General features: G+C 43.0%; 1 protein-coding gene across 1 annotated transcript; it reads right to left on the reverse strand.

The window, feature by feature from the left end:
* Positions 1-14,906: 14,906 nt before the first annotated feature.
* On the reverse strand, positions 14,907-17,204 carry LOC130738166 (uncharacterized). The gene is made up of 4 exons (XM_057590089.1): positions 17,082-17,204; positions 16,311-16,360; positions 15,493-15,615; positions 14,907-15,360 (listed from the first exon to the last, which is right to left on the reverse strand). The coding sequence occupies exons 2-4, from the start codon at positions 16,311-16,313 to the stop codon at positions 15,097-15,099; spliced, it is 390 nt and encodes a 129-aa protein (XP_057446072.1). The 5' UTR covers positions 16,314-16,360; positions 17,082-17,204; the 3' UTR covers positions 14,907-15,096.
* Between the last annotated feature and the right edge of the window lie 2,428 nt (positions 17,205-19,632).

Here is a 19,632-nt window from a genome sequence, read left to right on the forward strand (position 1 = left end):
TTTTTACTTTTTAATAATTTGTAATTTATTAATTTATATAGGGTTAAACTTGTTTTTAGTCCCAACAAAATAGGGGTAAATTCAATTTTATACCTCTAAAATATTCATAGCTTTTAGTCAACAACATCAATGAAATGGTGAAATAAGTCCCTCAGTTTATTTTATGCAGGTTTAAATTGTCACTAAAAAACTAAGAATAAATAATTTATGGAGGTCAAAAACTGGCACTAATACACATTAACCGTCACAAAAAATACGATAAGGACTAACCTCATTTATTTCAATATTGTTGGGGATGAATAGCCATGAATTCTTTTTAAAAGCGATAAGATTCAATTCACCTCTATTTTACAAGGACAATAAATGTGACACACATAACCGACGAGAGCAAGAAGTGATTCTCGGGGCAATGGGGCACAGATAAGGAGCGGCTCCTGGCAGGCTTCTAGGCAAGGGAAACATAACTGAACCAATCTCGCACTTGAACAATGGATATTCCGAAGATGTATTGGTATGAGACTATACACCCGAGGAGGGCATAAAAAATTTGGTTGATACTGTTCATGACAATAAGATGCACCTTATTTTTTGGAGTCTAACTCATAAAAACTCCAAGGTTAAGTGTGTTTGCCTTAGAGCAATATTGGGATAAGTGACTTCTGGGAAGTTTTCTATGAAAGCACATGAGTGAGGAAAGTGTGATGGAAAGATTAGTGTTTTTATTGTTAAACTAGTCATCAGATTGAGATGTTACAAATAGTATCAGATTCAGCCTCTTAGTACGATGTGGCTCGAGGACGAACCAAGCAGAAGATGGTGTGACACCTGAGACCGATGATGACAGGGAGTGATCGTCAATGCAATAATGAACCAAAAAGGAGCAGCTCATGGCAGACTTCTAGGCGAAGGGAGACATGACTGGATCGATCCTGCACCCAAACAAGAGGTATTCCGAAACTGTATAAATATGAAATTATGCACCTGCTGAGAGTATACAATATTTGATTGGTATATATTACTCATGACAACAAGATGCATCTTCTTTTTAGTAGCCCAACTCAAAAAAACTCCAAGGTTTAGTGTGCACTTTCCTTGAAGCAATAATGGGATAGGTGATCATTTTCTAGAAGCACGTGAGTGAGGACAAAGCGTGCAGAAAAGACTCGTGTTGTTATTGTGAGATTAGTTATCAGATGAGGATGTTACAAAACAAACATGTCTAACTCAAATATAAATGTAAGAATATTTATTTTAACAGTATTTTCATTTTATTAGTTATCAATTCTAGTTGTTACTATAAAGTTAAATTTATTTAGTTACTCATAAATTTAATTAAAAAATAACTAACTTATAAATGGTGATAATATGTCTTACTCGTGACATTTTTTTCCGTATCACTTGCTACCACTCAGTTAATATTATTTTATTAAATATATTTTTTCGTGCTAGAACATAGAGAGGAAAGGTAGTACCCAAAGTGTGAGGAAAGTGACGTGAATGCTTAGAGAGAGAAAATATAACTGAATTTCAATGCTATTATTTCTCAAATGATCTAAGAGTCCCTTACAATTGGTATTCCCCTCCTATTTATAGAGGTGGAGTTGGACTTTGGCGCCCTTAGTCTGTCCAAATGGGCCAGTTGGGCCTCGGGAAGGGAGGCCCAAGGTCATGACGCGTCCCAGGATCTCGCCCAGTTGACAAGTCCACAAGACACCGAGCTCGAAGCATGAGAGTTAAGTGTGTCTTTAAGTAAGAAATAAGGCGAGATCCCTAAGGATACATGAGGAAATGAAAAACAATGGCTAACATGGCCTGATAAATAGAGCCTTTTGCAATCAACACTTTTGGACCTCCAGCCGCGTCCTCTTCTTCCAGGCGACCCAAGTCCACAAGAAGGCTTGTGGCGACGGGCTTTAGTCCGCCCGCCTCAGCATAGTTGCGCACGTGCCCTGAATCGTGATATTTTGTCGCACATTGTGTCTATCCCTCGCGTCGTGCCTTGAAGTGACGCCAAGGTCAGTGAATCCACATAATCTCAACTGCTACCTTTGACATGTCCTTTCCAGGCACGTCACCACTTTGACAATTTGAATTTCAATCAACCGGTAGCAACCGTTGCAGCTTTCACTCAATGCGGCACCCTCATTTTTCCAAAATCTATGCCACATCTCCTGAGGCAATCATTCCACCTTTGTCATGATGGGACACGATTTCCCAACTGTTTCTTATCCTAACTTTTAAATTCAACTTATTTCTCTTACTTTCCCCCTTTGAAACCCTCCACAACCTTGCAAAGTTACCCAAGCTATTACCCCAGCATCTTCTCCTCTTCCATCTCAGTTCCTTTCTGCAAAAGATGACTCCTCAACGCCGCACCAAAGGACCCTCTCGACTCTAGAGCCCCGCTCAAACATCCCGCGCTCCGGCCATTCCTCCTCCGGCCGGGGGACTTCCCCTTAATGAAAATGAGAAAAATGCCTTCTAGCACCAAGTCCTTTCCACCCTCCCTCCGCCTGCCACCCGTGAACCCATTCTGAAAGCTATCTGCCAACCCTCTGAGTTGTCCACCGACAAATTCATCGCCGAGTTGGCCCGCCGGGTCGGAGGGTTATGCCACGAAAAGTCCCTCCAAGATGTCCTTATCACCAGCTGGGGCTTGAGAATCCGTCGCCCTAGGAAGTGCCGCACACTCAAACAAGGGGCGGAAGAGCCTCACTTCTTTTATGTTTATGAGTACTTCTTTCTTGATCTGGGGATCAACCTACCCTTCTCCCCTTTTCTTTGCCAGGTTTTGAGGGAGATCAATGTAGCCACAAGCCAACTTCATTTGAACGTCTGGGCTTTCATTCGATGCTACGAGATTCTGTGTGATGCCGTCAACCTCGAAGCTAAAACCTCTCATTTCTTCTACTTCTACGGCGTGGAGCCAAGATCCTTGAAATCCGAGACTCCCTGGTGGGTCTCCCTGAAGTCCCAAACGGGTCGGCAGCGTCTCCTACCTTAAAAGAGCAATATCAAGATGGGGCCCGGGCGCCGATATTTTCGCATAATCATGCAACCCTCCTACCCTGAAGCTTTCACACGCCGGGAAGGGACTACTTCGTTCCCTTTTTATTGGACCGAGGATCCCCGCGACGTTCCTCCGCCACCCGACACATCACTGAATAATGAAGATAAAGCCATCCTTTGCTTACTCGCCGGGTTCCCCATCCTTGAATTCTCCCAGTTGCTCGAAGCCGCTCGTGAAAACACACTCCACACCCACCTAGAAGGAATTGACTTTACTATGGCCGCGCTACAGCGCGCCTTAACTGCTGATTCGCTCGAGTTTCCTCCTGTTTTCAATACCCAGGTGAGCAAGAGGAAACGCGTCGTCGCCGATTCTGACGCCGAGACTGCCGTTCTTCCGTCGAAGAAGGTCAAAAGATCTTATTCAATTGACCCTGCTCCGGGTGCCGCTGGGTCTGATTAGGCTACACCGAGTGTCGCCCCATTGCCCACAACTGACGATCTGGTTCCCAGATCCCATGATGACGCCGCTCCGCCTTCCCCCCCGAAGAGGTCCCAGAAATCCAAAAAAGTTAACACCGATCCAGAGGGAAAAATCTGGGGTCAGGACTTCCTCGCCTCAGAAGTTGAAAAAGAAGAAAAAGAAGGGTAAGAAACCTTTAGCTGGCGAAGCATCTGCCCCACACCTGGCGGGCGAAGAGACTTCGAAGCCCTTGGGCGGTGCTGAGTCTTCACCTTGTCCATAGGGAGCTTCCGTTGGTCAACAACCACCTGAATATTCTCCCCAAACAATTCCTTCCTCTGGTCAAGTCGGGGCGGACCCAGCTGGAGTACCTTTTGCCCGACTGGTGAGCCCTCAGGACGAAGGTGCAAACCCCCAAGCGTCACCAGTCTTTTGCCCACCCCAGTCTTGAAATCAACCATGCTACTACTGGCGATCAAACGGGATCTTCACCAAGCCAACAACCTTCCACCATCGACTTCATGTTGTCCAATGCCTTTCTCGGCAATATGAGAGCAGCTGAGATTCCTGACCTTGACATCGCAGCACAGGATGCCCTCAACCAACTCTTGCGGGCGGGGTGCCTCTTCTCCCAACTATCCCAAGACTCAGCTTCTTCCGCAGAAGTGGTGAAACTTCAACAAGAGGCTGAAGGTTACCGCGCGGCCACGCAGGAAGCTCATAATGAATGAGACAAGTTGCTGACCCAGGTGGTAGCTCAAATGAGGAAACTGACCAACGTATGCGTTGATATGAACTACCACGAGGAGGACCTGGTTTCTTGCAGTGAAAGGACGGATGATTTGAAGTTGGATTGGTATGAACTTCAGCAAGAGGTGAAGGCAAAAACGGAGACAATCAACGCCGGCAGGGCCACTTGCATCGTCGAAGGCAAGGAGATCGTGTTCCTTCTTAGCGAGTTGGGTGCGACGAACGAGGCCCTGGCTGATGTGAGGTCACAACTTGAGGTAGAAAACCAGTCCCTCGCGGATATGGACTCCAAAATCAAAACCTCTCAAGCTCGGTTGGTGGCTGACGTTGCTGCTGAGGTCGTGGAAGAACGTGGCCGCGGCTTCTTTCTCGCCAAGGCTCAGGTTCAACATCTCTACCAAGGAATTAACCTTGATGGAATGTGAGCTTTCAAGAAGATTACCTCGCATGGGCTCGTTGGCCTCGACGATCCTCTGGGTTTCACTACCGAGCGTTTCGCCACTGCTGAAATTGAGAGGGAAAAATTATCAATGTAAAAATAGCTATGTTGTTTTTTTTTTGACTCTCTTTATTATAATTTGTAATCGATAAATGTTCTTATTTTTTTCCTTAGTTTGAATTCGTCTCGCGTTTGCTTGTCGTCATCTAGGCAATTTTTAGGAATTTTTGCCTTGCGTTCGCCTGTCGCCATTTAGGGAACTTTTTTAGGAATTTTCGCCCAATGGCCATATGGGTTTACCTAGACTTATGCCTAGTTTATTTTCTCGCCCATATTTCAGGGAGGCCTCGTATTCCCAGATTTCGGGGAGACTAAGGGGATAAGGGCCCCACCCCATTTTGGGGATGAGTCACTTTCCCGCACACATCGCCAACGAGAGGTCAGCGCTTCGCGCCGGACTTTCCCGGAGTAATCCCCTGACATCAAGGTCGTGTTGGGATTGCCACCTTTGGGGAATATTTCCCACCGGGCAAACGTGACGTGTTAATTGAGTTGCTATCCGGGTAGCATCGGTTCACGCCGGACTTTCCCGGAGCAATCCCCAGACATCAAGGTCGTGTTGGGATTGCCACCTTCGGGGAATTTTTCCCACCGAGCGAATGTATCTTTGTAATTTGAGTTAGGAGTATTGCTAGTGAATATCCTTTTGCATTTCATCTGAATAAGAGCTTTCTTTCTACATCGAGGGATGCCTCGTTAAAAACTCCCGAGTCGGAGAAAAAGGGTGCATCTTTATTTTTGATCCTACTTGTCTTGATCTGATCTCTCCGCCGCGCTCTCGCCCTTGTCAACAAACTTCCAGGTCAGAGTATCGTGCCCAGAGCCTCGTCCTTTGTTCCTGACGTGCTTGCCACCCACTCCATGCCGCCGCAGATTTGGCGTTCTTGCCAGCGGGTTGCCAATTCGCTCTCTCGCACGCTCCTCTTATCTTTCCTGCCCTTGAAGAGCTCTCCTCTCGCCGACATCCGTTGCCTTGCCTTGGCCTTACCTTTATCCCTTACGCGGTAGGCGAGTCCTCTTCGTCCTGCCTTTTGCTTATCCCAATTCTGTCCAAATGGCTCTGTTCTTTCCTCTTTGCCTTCTTGGCGTTGGAGAATTCTTAAGTTTTCCCCTGGGCTCACCACCCCTTTTACCTTTCGCACGCTCTATTCCTTGCTCATCAGAGCTGGTGTCCTGAACTGCAGAAGTTCCCAAAATTCCATATCTTTCCGGCTCCAGCTGAAGAGGTCAAAATTTTCCTCTACCAACTTTTCCAAACGTCGTTCCTGTTCATACGTGAGCCTGGGCTCAATTACCAACACTCCTCTACTGAATTTGTACCTTTCTAGATCGTCAACTATTCCCGGCCAGCGCTCCTCTGCCATAATGTCTGTGAACAGTCTCCTTCTTCCTGTTCCCTGAACCTCTTTTACCTGCCTTTGATTCTTCTGTTGTCTCTTTACCTTTTCACTGACAGTCTCTCCCATCCCGCGCTCCTGTTTACCCCTCTTATTCTAGTTTCCGTCCTGAATCTCAATTTCATGACACCAATGTCCCTCGCCAGCTCCTTTTTTGCCGTATATGCTGAGGCAGTTGTTGTAACATTCTCTGGCTCGCCTTTGGTCGACTGCAATCTTTCCCACTCGTCCGCACATCAGCGGATACTTGACCGCCAGATGGGCCGTGGAGATAACCGCACAAAGACGGTTAAGTGTATTCCTTCCTATAATGATGTTGTATGAAGCTACGACCTGTATCACGAGGTATCTCACACGAAGAAGCTTGACATTCTCATCGATCCCGAAGATTTGGACACAATCTTCGGGATCGATGAGAATGTCAAGCTTCTTCGTGTGAGATACCTCGTGATACAGGTCGTAGCTTCATACAACATCATTATAGGAAGGAATACACTTAACCGTCTTTGTGCGGTTATCTCCACGGCCCATCTGGCGGTCAAGTATCCGCTGATGTGCGGACGAGTGGGAAAGATTGCAGTCGACCAAAGGCGAGCCAGAGAATGTTACAACAACTGCCTCAGCATATACGGCAAAAAAGGAGCTGGCGAGGGACATTGGTGTCATGAAATTGAGATTCAGGACGGAAACTAGAATAAGAGGGGTAAACAGGAGCGCGGGATGGGAGAGACTGTCAGTGAAAAGGTAAAGAGACAACAGAAGAATCAAAGGCAGGTAAAAGAGGTTCAGGGAACAGGAAGAAGGAGACTGTTCACAGACATTATGGCAGAGGAGCGCTGGCCGGGAATAGTTGACGATCTAGAAAGGTACAAATTCAGTAGAGGAGTGTTGGTAATTGAGCCCAGGCTCACGTATGAACAGGAACGACGTTTGGAAAAGTTGGTAGAGGAAAATTTTGACCTCTTCAGCTGGAGCCCGAAAGATATGAAATTTTGGGAACTTTCGTAGTTCAGGACACCATCTCTGATGAGCAAGGAATAGAGCGTGCGAAAGGTAAAAGAGGTGGTGAGCCCAGGGGCAAACTTAAGAATTCTCCAACGCCAAGAAGGCAAGGAGGAAAGAACAGAGCCATTTGGACAGAATTGGGATAAGCAAAAGGCAGGACGAAGAGGCCTGACCTACCCCATCATTTATAAGGGTAAGGCCAAGGCAAGGTAGCGGAAGTCGGCGAGATGAGAGCTCTTCAAGGGCAGGAAAGATAAGAGGAGCGTGCGAGAGAGCGAATTGGCAACCCGCTGGCAAGAACGCCAAATCCGTGGCGGCATGGAGTGGGTGGCGAGCACGTCAGGAACAAAGGACGAGGCTCTGGGCACGATACTCTGACCTGGAAGTTTGTTGACAAGGGCGAGAGTGCGGCGGATGGATCAAATCAAAACAAGTAGGATCAAAAATAAAGATGCACTCTTTTTCTCCGACACTGAAGTTTTTTAACGAGGCATCCCTCGATGTAGAAAGAAAGCTCTTATTCAGATGAAATGCAAAAGGATATTCACTAGCAATACTCGTAACTCAAATTACAAAGATACGTTCGCCCGGTGGGAAAAATTCCCCGAAGGTGGCAATCCCAACACGACCTTGATATCTGGGGATTGCTCCGGGAAAGTCCGGCGTGAACCGATGCTACCCAAATAGCAACTCAATTAACACGTCACGTTTTCCCGGTGGGAAAAATTCCCCGAAGGTGGCAATCCCAACACGACCTTGATGTCTGGGGATGGCTCCGAGAAAGTCCGGCGCGAAACGCTGACCTCTCGTTGGCGATGTGTGCGGGAAAGTGACTCATCCCCAAAATGGGGTGGGTCCCTTATCCCCTTAGTCTCCCCGAAATCTGGGAATACGAGGCCTCCCCGAAATATGTGCGAGAAAATAAACTAGGCATAAGTTTGGGTAAACCCATATGGCCATTGGGTCCCGAGTAGTGTCAGCCCTTGAAGGGATGAAACTGCTAAGGCCACACCTGCTCTTACGGGAAATATTGGTGTGAATAAAAGCCTCAAAATGAGCAAAAGTCATAGTTTCTTCGACACAGCTTCAAAATCGCTACACGAACGCAAGGCGAAAATTCCTAAAAAATTGACTAAATGGCGACAGGCGAACGCAAGGTGAAAATTCCTAAAAAGTTGCCTAAATGGCGACGAGCGAATGCAAGGCGAAAATTCCTAAAAAATTGCCTAAATGGCGACAGGCGAACGCGAGGCGAAATTTCCTAAAAAGTTGCCTAAATGGCGACGGGCGAACGCATGGCGAATATTCCTAAAAAATGGCTTAAATGGCGACGGGCAAACGCGAGACGAATTCAAACTAAGGAAAAATATAAGAACATTAATCGATTACAAAGGATGATAAAGAGAGTCAAAAAAAAAAAGCAACATAGGTATTTTTCCATTGACAACTTTTCCCTCTCAATTTCAGCAGCAGCGAAACGCTCGGTAGTGAAACCCGGAGGATCGTCAAGGCCAACGAGCCCATGCGAGGTAATCTTCTTGAAAGCTCCCATTCCATCAAGGTTAATTCCTGGGTAGAGATGTTGAACCTGAGCCTTGGTGAGAAAGAAGCTGCGGCCACGTTCTTCCACGACCTCAGCAGCAACGTCAGCCACCAACCGGGCTTGAGAGGTTTTGATTTTGGAGTCCATATCCGCGAGGGCCTGGTTTTCTACCTCAAGTTGTGACCTCACATCAGCCAAGACCTCGTTCGTCGCACCCAACTCGCTGAGAAGGAACGCGATCTCCTTGCCTTGGACGATGCAAGTGGCCCTGCCGGCGTTGATTTTCTCCGTTTTTGCCTTCACCTCTTGCTGAAGTTCATACCAATCCAACTCCAAATCATCCGTCCTTTCCTTGAAAGCAGCCAGATCCTCCTCGTTGTAGCTCATATCAACGCTTACGTTGGTCAATTTCCTCGTTTGAGCTACCACCTGGGTCAGCAACTTGTCTCATTCATTATGAGCCTCCTGCGTGGCCGCGCGGTAACCTTCAGCCTCTTGTTGAAGTTTCTCCACTTCTACGGAAGAAGCTGAGTCTTGGGATAGTTGGGCGAAGAGACACCTCGCCCGCAAGAGGTGGTTGAGGGCTTCCTGCACTGCGATGTCAAGGTCAGGAATCTCAGCTGCTCTAATATTGCCGAGAAAGGCGTTGGACAACATGAAGTCGATGGTGGAAGGCTGTTGGCTTGGTGAAGATCTCGTTTGATCGCCAGTAGTAGCATGGTTGATTTCAGGACTGGGGGTGCAAAAGACTGGCGACGCTTGGGGGTTTGAACCTTCGTCATGAGGGCTCACCGGTCGGGCGAAAGATAGTTCAGCTGGGCCCGCCCCGACTTGACCAGAGGAAGGAATTGTTTGGGGAGAATCTTCAGGAGGTTGTTGACCAGTGGAAACTCCCTTTGGACAAGGTGAAGACTCAGCACCGCCCAAGGGCTTCGAAGTCACTTCGCCCGCCAGGTGTGGGGCAGATGCTTCGCTAGCTGGAGGTTTCTTACCCTTCTTTTTATTTTTCAACTTCTGAGGCGAGGAAGTCTCGACCCCAGATTTTCCCTCTGGATCGGAGATAACTTTTTTGGATTTCTGGGACCTCTTCGGGGGGGGAAGGCGGAGCAGCGTCATCATGGGATCTGGGAACCAGATCGTCAGTTGTGGGCAATGGGGCGACACCCGGAGTAGCCTCATCAGACCCAGCGGCACCTGGAGCAGGGTCAATTGAAGAAGATCTTTTGACCTTCTTCGACGGAAGAACGGCAGTCTCGGCGTCAGAATCGGCGATGACGTGTTTCCTCTTGCTCACCTCGGTATTGAAAACATGAGGAAACTCGAGCGAATCAGCAGTTAAGGCGTGCTGTAGCGCGGCCACAGTAAAGTCAATTCCTTCTAGGAGGGTGTGGAGTGTGTTTTCACGAGCGGCTTCGAGCAACTGGGAGCATTCAAGGATGGGGAACCCGGAGAGGAAGCCGAGGATGGCTTTATCTTCATTATTCAGTGATGCGTCGGGTGGCGGAGGAACGTCGCGGGGATCCTCGGTCCAATAAAAAGGGAACGAAGCAGTCCCATCCCGACGTGTGAAAGCTTTAGGGTAGGAGGGGTGCTCAATTATGCGAAAATATCGGCGCCCGGGCCCCATGTTGATATTGCTCTTATAAGGTTGGAGATGCTGCCGACCCGTTCGAGACTTCAGGGAGACCCACCCAGGAACCTCGGCTCTCAAGGATCTTGGCTCCACGCCGTAGAAGTAGAAGCAATGGGAGGTTTTAGCTTCGAGGTTGACGGTGTCACACAAAATCTCGTAGCATCGAATGAAAGCCCAGACGTTCAAATGAAGTTGGCTTGGGGCTACATTGATCTCCCTCAAAACCTGGCAAAGAAAAGGGTTGAAGGGTAGTTTGATCCCCAGATCAAGAAAGAAGTACTCATAAACATAAAAGAAGTGAGGCTCTTCCGCGCCTTGTTCGAGTGTGCGACACTTCCAAGGGCGACGAATGCTCAAGCCCCGGCTGGTGGTAAGGACATCTTCGAGGGACTTTTCGTGGTATAACCCTCCGACCTGGCGGGCCAACTCGGCGATGGATTCGTCGGTGGACAACTTAGAGGGTTGGCAGATAGCTTTCAGAATGGGTTCCCGGGTGGCAGACGGAAGGAGGGTGGAAAGGACTTGGTGCCAGAAGGCATTTCTCTTATTTTCATTAAGGGGAAGTCCCCCTACTTGCGGACTTGGGTCGCCCGGAAGAAGAGGACGCGGCTGGAGGTCCAAAAGTGTTGATTGCAAAAGGCTCTATTTATCAGGCCATGTTGGCCATTGTTTTTCACTTCCTAAGTGTTTAAGTTTTAGTCAGTATCCTTAGGGATCTCGCCTTATTTCTTACTTAAAGACACACTTAGCTCTCATGCTTCGAGCTCGGTGTCTTGTGGACTGGGCGAGACCCCAGGGTCCCTCGCCCATGAGACTCAACTTTGGGCGTGGGACGCGTCATGACCTTGGGCCTCCATTCCCGGGGCCCAACTGGCCCATTTGGACAGACTAAGGGCGCCAAAGCCCAACTCCACCTTTATAAATAGGAGGGGAATACCAATTGTAAGGGACTCTTAGCTCATTTGAGAAATAATAGCATTGAAATTCAGTTATATTTTCTCTCTCTAAGCGGTTAGAGTTTCTCTCTCTAAGCATTCACATCACTTTCCTCACACTTTGGGTACTACCTTTCCTCTCTATGTTCTAGCACAGAACATTTATCATGATAATAATTAAAAATATAAACTAATTATTCACCAACACTAAAATAAACTACTAACTTATAAATATTGATTTATTAATATTACATATGGATTCATTTTCTCTCATGTTGCGTGAATGGTTTTAAATGAAACTTAACTTCTAAAAGTACATGTTGTGTGAATGGAAAGGTGTTTTAGGTTCCTGGAACAGTCGCAATTGCATATGGATGTTGGGAAAATTTCCTGCCCGAGCAAGCCTTGACAGTATGTACTGTTTTGAGAATAACTCTCTATGTATAAGTACCACTTGGGTGAAACTTATTTTGTTTGAGAGCTTATTTGAAGGGCTTCAATCTGTGAAAATTTCAATAATTTGCAGATTCATAGTTTAATACAGTTTTTATTTTTAAATCTCCCCCGTTTATGTTGTCTGCATTTCTAGAACAGTTGTAGTGTGTGATTTTTAATTAATTCAACAAAGTGTTCAAATTCTAGGAAGTTTGCACAGTTAGAAAGAAGACTTAAATAGATGACTTGATAAGAATAATTAAGTTTTTCGAAGTGTATTTGATGTATTTAAAAATTCGTCAAAATTGTTGTACAGTTTATGATCATTTTAACAAAATATGGCATTTTGAGTGCAAAGGTTGTTTTTGGCAAGAGAGGAGAAAACCTTGAGTTTTAAAATGATATTTTGAAGCTTAAAATTGATGCATGATTCTTTAGTTGTTTTTGGGATAGTTTTGGGTTTGTGATTGTGAAGGAAAGTTGAGGCATGCTAAGTGTTTCTTGCTTTTTTAATTAGGCTTAATAGAATTTTCGGTTCCTCACTTATCATGATTTGACAGTTCTGGTTTCTCAAGGAATTTATTAGCCTACAACGTCCCCACGTTTACTAACTATTGCAATTTTGATTTTTCGTCAACTTTCATCTAATATTTAACGGTTTTTAATTATAAAGTACATTAAAAATAAGGCTTGCAAACAATTTTATGTTTTCTAATTAACAATTTTATGGTTTGTTTTTCTTAATTGATTTTTTAATAAAAAATTCGTTAAATATTGGATGGAAGTTGAAGGAAAACCAAAACTGCAAGAATTAGTAAACGTAAGGGTAAGGGATGTTGTAGGCTAATAAATTTCTTGAGGGACCAGAAGTGTCAATTATGATATGTGAAGGACAAAAAATGCTATTAAGCCTTTTAATTAAGTGAAGAATATGCTATGTGTTGTGTTGAAAATGATAAGTGTTACTTGTTCTTTAAGTTAGCTAAGTCATGCTATGCGCAATTACTTGGAGAGACCTCACATGAGCTTAGATTGATGATGTATGTAGGAAAAAAAATGAAAATGAAATTGTATGCTAAAAAAGAGGCTTGAAGTCGTGGGCCATAAAGGAGAAAATGAGGAGTGAAAATTACGGGATGCACTAGGAACATGACTAGGATAATCGCTTATGGATGTTAACAAGCTTTGTGTCTTAAATGCGAAGTTAGAACTTTACTAGCTTGCTTGTTACTTGTTTATTTGAAACTTGAGTTTTGGGCCAAGTTACCCATTCGGGGTAATCTTCTTTTTTATGTCTAAGTGTTGCATTCCTATAGCTTAGAGAGCTTTCTTGTTTGGATTAGTCGCTTTAAGTCGAGTAGTTTTCTTAGTGGCTAAGTAATCGTGCTTTTGCTTAAGGGTTGAAACAAGCAAGCTTGGAACTCAAAGGGTTAGATCGCTCAGAGTAAGGACAAAGGAAAGGGAGAAACTAACAAAGGTAAGGATAACTCTCCTAGTTACTATCTAACATGACTAGGTGTCAAAGTATCAAAAATTATTAATGATTTTGAATTGTTGAGGCTTATGCCAAATTACTGAATTTCTGGATTATTGAATTGTTGGTGGATATGACAGGTTTTGTTTTATTGAACTTTTAGTGGATAAGACAAGTCTCTATACATTGAATTGTTGGATATACATAATTGTTGAGTTATGTTGGATTATTGAATTGTTAGTAGATGTTTCAATGAATATTGTATAGGCATAACTGTTGTATTATGTTGAGATTATATCGATTGTGAACACGGTGTGTTATGAGAGTTAGCAAGGAGGATCCTACGGGAGGTCTGAGCTACTGCTGACATTGAGGATCAACGCTTTCACGGGAAGAGCACTTGGGGAAAAAATGGATTTTTTGAATTTTAGATTTTTAAATAAACAGAGACATAAGACTTCAAACTTTGAGAACAATTTCCATAATGAAATTAATCTAAGATAGAATACATTTATATGATAAACAGAACCTCTTTGGAAAAAAATTAAGGATGTGAAAATGAGTTTGAAAACGGGAAGGGTCGACGATCCGGATTTGAGAAGGAAGAGAATTTTATTTGCGGGCATCAATAGGATGAACCGTTGTGACTAGAGAAGTCACCAAGTGCAAGTGACACTTTTTTACTTGTTGAAGCAATTGTTCAGGGAACCGACGTTTACCCTAGGGAAACGATAGAGCCAATAAACTTTAGCTAGACAGTTATCTGTGTGAGGACGAATCTTTGTTTGGCTAACCCCATTATATGTATACATATCTTGAGGTTGAGACGATTAATAGATCGGGCCTCGATGAAGTTGAGACTGTTGAAAGATCGGGCTTCACATAGATTGAGGGGATGGACCTCAATCGTGTTTGTTGATCGGTTAAGGGGATGAGCCTTAATCGTGTTTGTTGATTGGTTAAGGGTTAATCGTGTTTTTTTATCGGTTAAGGGGATGAACCTTAATCACGTTTGTTGATCGGTTGAGGGGATGAACTTTAATCTCGTGTGCTGTTTGATTTAGGGGATGTACCTTAATCTTGTTGTTTTGTTTGATTAAGGCGATGGACCTTAATCTTGTTGTTTTGTTTGGTTAAGGGGATGTACCTTAATCATGTGTTGATAGATCGGTTAGGAAGTTGATTCCTAATCGTGTTGGTTAATCGGCTGACCTTCGGGTCATGCAAGTACTATAGTGGTACATGGTGCGTGCCCTTATGATATATATATATATATATATATATATATATATATATATATATACACACACTCACGTAGGCAACAAACTTACGAACTAATGACATGACTTATAGTCATCGAATATGTGCATGAGCTGCTTTTAATTCCTATTTACATGTAGTATATTGCTTTGCTGAGTTATGCTATAGTATATTATACATTAAGTTGACCCTTGCATGCCTTGTTTGTATTGTTTGTGCTTGGGCGGTCGCCAAACTGCCAGATCGTGACAGGTGGTACTATGAGTAGCTGTCGTGTTGCTGGAAGAAAGTGATTACGCTGATCGACGTGAAGACTTCCTTAGAAGTGGGTAGATTATTCAGAGGGTCTTGGGCGGATCAACAGAAGAATTGTAAGAGTGAAATTTGATCTAACGCTAGGGCCTTGAGTAGAGAAATTTACCGTTATTGGTTAAAGCTTGCAGGAAATTGAACCACTAGGAACACAATTGATTGCAATAAGAAAAAGAAATACAATTGATGGGTAGCAAAGCAAACTTTTTTGAAATTAAAGACTCACAGAAATGTGAGAGACGATAGAATCACATAAACATTACAATTATTCAAAAGAAATACAACATAGAGGTGGTGGACATTTTGAAACACTCAATCACAACTCAAAATATTATTCAGAAATTGAACGACTAGTTTCTTTCCCATCGCATCGATCATCATCTAATTTTTTGCCAAAGCTGCATTCATCATGTCCAAGTTTCTTTGAGCCTTTGCTGTTTTGGCAGCTATTTTTTTCAAATAACTTTCTTTGACCAATCTCATATCCCCGAGCAATATTCTTTGGTGGTCATTATGCTTTTGGTAAACAAAGGTCCGATCGTTAATAATTGTCCCGATACGGATAATGGTGCAAACGTACTCAAGATTGCAGTCATCGTTAAAGCAAATGTCAAATTCCTCCTCAATGGCGTCCAGAATCTCCAACTAATTGAAGGACATCACAACACATTTATATTAATTAATTTTTAAATACACAATAATTGATAGTAGATATAGTATTAAATTTGCATTAAAAAATAACTTGTTAATTAATGCTCACACAACGCTTTTTCTTACCATCGTTGATTCATCTGCTAGGCCTTCATCAAAGTTTGTGCCCAAATTAATAGTTTCTTCATCAGCTATACCAAGCTTCTCCTTGACTATTTCGCACACCCTCTCTGCTATTTCTCTGCTAGTCTGCTCAAGTATTTCAAGCATAACCATTAAAAAAACATAAACATCCCAAGGGCAAAAGCATATATATAGAAATAGAAGGAAAGGTTTGGAAATTTGTTGGATGCATTTACATCGAATTTGAGAACTAATTAATTAGTACCAGGATGAGAAAAGGATCGAAAAATATAATATTTGATAATTTTTGGATAATTTTATATATAGCTACCCAAACTCATTTCATAAGTAATTAATATCTATATAAATATTAAAAAATTAAAAGTACCCGTACGTTATTCAAGTTATCTCTATTATACAAGTACCAAGCATCACATTATTCAAGTTGTGACTTGTGAAATAAATGTAAGAACTTGAACATCTAAATGGATTAATCAAACTATGTGGCCCTGGAAACACTTAGACAAGCAACAAAGCATAAGTTTTAGCTTAATTAGAAAGAATATATTGTAAATAACTTATATAGTTCTAAGAACATGATTATAGATGGACCGGATTTTAACATGGTTCAGTATATATAAAATTGCTTTTGCCATATTTGCGGCGCATGTAACTAAACGAACAGTAGTTCTAGCTATGAAAATATGAATGAGCAATGAGTATCAGAGATAGTCATATAGATTCCTAATGAAAAAAAAGGTCATATAGATATTCCTGCACTTAGACATAATTTGGCTAGAGGAGTCCAAGAACATAATTACCATATCTTCAGATTTTGTAGCTCGCCTCCGTCTTGTCTTCCTTGTGCTAGCTGTAATTAAATTGGGTTTAGCAATTAGCTGAATTATGCAATTTTGAAGAGTAATATTTTTTATAATACAAAATGAGAAGTAAGATAAGATGAGTGCCAGAGATCAGATATATGTAGAAATAACATTACTCACTTTGAATTCTGCATTTAAACAAATGCGGAAATCATTGTAGCCATTTAGGGTACTTTAATTAACATTCTCATATGATGATCAAACAAAAAGATTAATTGTATAACAACATCTTCATATGCATGTAATCATTTTTTTTTTATCCCGAATATTTATCATTGAAATTAAAATAGGCCTACTGTGTAACCAAAAAAATAGGCCTGCTGCAGTCACAGTGTAATATAATAAAACCTAGTCTAATTACATTACTACCTCGTTTAAGAAAACTGTCAAATATTTAACTAAACAACTTGTGAAAAACTCATAAATGAGATTATGAATGAGAAGAAACTACTCCCTTCATTTCTATATATAAATCACTTTTGATGAAACCTTCCTCAATTTTTCTTATATATAAAAACGAATGGAGTAGTTGTATGCACCGATCATATACATATATGGTAAATATTTATGATTAGAAACAAATGATAAAAAAAATTAATATATGGCTTTATATGAATTGTTGCAGAAGCTCGAAGTAGGAAAAGTAACTAATGATAGAAACGTAGTAATTAAAAGTGTATAAATTACAATAATGAGAGAAAGAAGAACCTTGGGAGCTTAGAAATTAAACGCTACTCAAAGCCTCGTATGAAAGTGAAGTGACTGAGTGACATCCCCCCAGCACCGCCTTCCTATTTATAGGAATCAACAACATTGTATAATTGCATTTTGGTCCCTCTAATTTGGTCTTTGTGTATTTTAGTCAAGCTAGTTTTTTTGTCTGATTAAGTCGATCCCCGTACTTTTGAAAATAACCAAATTCAGTCCAATTTTCCTATTTTACATACGAAAAAACCCTATATCTTCATTTTTTAAAATATTTTAAATTTTATGATTGGTTTGAGAATTTTTTTGTTACAAATGAAGATAAAACAGACTAAGCTAGAACATCTGACAAAGCAGGGACACAGCATTCGACGGTGGCAATCGTAAAACCTGCCAGCTACAATTATTCATAGTTGCAAACTTGGCTAACACATCTACCACCATGTTACGCTCTCGAGGAAAATAGCAAACAGACACGTGCCAATCACGACGAAAAAGCTCTTGCACCTGGTGAATCACTTCTCTGTGCCAAAGCTGACTCACATCTTGGGACCCTGTTACAGCCGCAACCATCTCAGCACAATCAGAGAAACACACCACCGTACGGTAGCCCAATTCCCACACATGACGCAAGCCCTCAAACAGCGCTCGAACCTCTGCAAGGAAAGCATCACCAACACCAAAGGATATCGCGAACCTGGATATCCAGCGACCATCACGATCCCGCACAACTCCACCCCCACCCACGATACCAGGCCCAGGAACCATACTATCGTCGGTGCAAAGCTCCAACGTGCCACCGCATTCACTTCCTTGGTCCAATCGCACATCTCCTCCACTGCCATTCATTCTCCCCCAACGTTGGAATTCCACTACCGCAATCTGAATTTTCCTCAGCACCACACCCAACGTCCAAGGTTGGAGCTCAAAAACAACATTAGTTCTCCAGGTCCATAGAATCCACAACACCGCACAGGCCATGGCATGGTTAGCGTGTTGCATATGAGCAACTGCGACCATGGACGCAGCTGCAAATGCCATGGCACCAATGGCAGCAACGCGCAGAAGTGGCTCCAAACTTGCTGGGCAATCGGGCACGAACGCAGGACATGTTCAACATCCTCAAACAGTTGTTTCTTTTACCTTTAGGAGATCAAGGTTGATCGGATCCTAGAGAAGACTAAGAGAATGAATCTTAGTGATAGCTAAGTCAGTGTATTGTTAGTCACTTTGCAGGTAGCAAGTGCAGTTGTAACAAAACTCTGATTAGTGGATTGCCTTCATTCTAAGAAGGAAGAAATCACCTTAACGGGTGGACTGGATTAGCTTGAAGGATTTATCAAGTGAACCAGGATAAAATCATTTGTGTGCTTTCCTTATCTCTTATCTCTGCACTTTTATCATTGGTGTTTGAAGAGATTTATTTAAATCTCAAGTGGGTTGAACTTTTAGTTGTAAAACGCTATTCAAACCCCCCTTTCTATCGTTTTTCATACCTTCATAGGGTCGGGTTTTAGGCAGACTTTAGGGTTTAAGACGGGCTGACCCGTTTAGGTTGGGTTTAGGGTTTGTTCCAGCCGCCTGTAAAAGAAATGTGACCCGACGACACTATGATTGGCTTCACATGTAATGCTCCTAAGCAGACACCACGTACCCGACCAGAACGACCTAGTTGAACAATGGACCACCTCGACGAGACTGGCATAGTTTCCAACCTGCTTGGAAAAGGGCCAAAACAAATACCTAAGCACGACAACACGAAGCTAACCGTGTGTTCATAAGCCTCACTTAAAAGGCTTCTAGTACACTTGTAGAGCCATTAAATATGCACGCTTGGCCTATAAATACAGGTTCCATCTTTCTTGTACATAGCATGCTATTCATTCTTGGCATTACTGATTTCTTCTTAGACTCATGGAGGCTCTCTTTTTTCACACACTGACTTAAGATGCGGTGTGTCTTCTGGAGGTACTTTACCCTCCGCTCAGTTCCAGTGCCACCACCATCTCAAGCCGAAACAGAACAGAACAATGCCATCGGGTATAGCAATAAGAGCTCTCCAAATTTTGGAAAAAATATTTGGCGTTGTCTTTTGGGATACGATCGATATTCCCGAATCGAGGAATCCTTTCCCTCAATCTGGAAGAAAAAGTTGTGGCAGCCCACCCGATAGTAGAAGGATTGCTGGAGGAGGAACTTTTGTCAGGGCACGAAAAAAGTACTAAGATTCTTTATCTTGATCAATCAATGTGGCGTGTACAACCACTGGGGAACCAAACACAGTGTTCGGTTGGAAAAGTTACCAAATCCAAGAGACATGTCATGAGGTACCAATTGTTGTTACATATCTTATCTGAAACGTTGAGGTTGAGAGAGTATTGATCAATCCTGGAAGCTCATCAAATATTATGGCCATGGCGTTTTTTCAACGGCTAGGTTACAAGAAAAGCCATTAAACCCCGGTAACCACAAAACTAGTTAGCTTTTCTGGAGCTAGGATATGTCCTTTAGGGTTCGTGGAAGCTAGAACAACCTTAGGACTAGGAAGTCAAAT

The sequence above is a fragment of the Lotus japonicus genome, chromosome 2, assembly GCF_012489685.1.
Source record: "Lotus japonicus ecotype B-129 chromosome 2, LjGifu_v1.2".
NCBI lineage: Eukaryota > Viridiplantae > Streptophyta > Magnoliopsida > Fabales > Fabaceae > Lotus > Lotus japonicus.

Coding starts and splice junctions, on each gene's coding strand:
- LOC130738166 (XM_057590089.1), bottom strand. Junction 15,361..15,492: donor TAGCAGATGAATCAACGATG/GTAAGAAAAAGC, acceptor TCCTTCAATTAG/TTGGAGATTCTGGACGCCAT.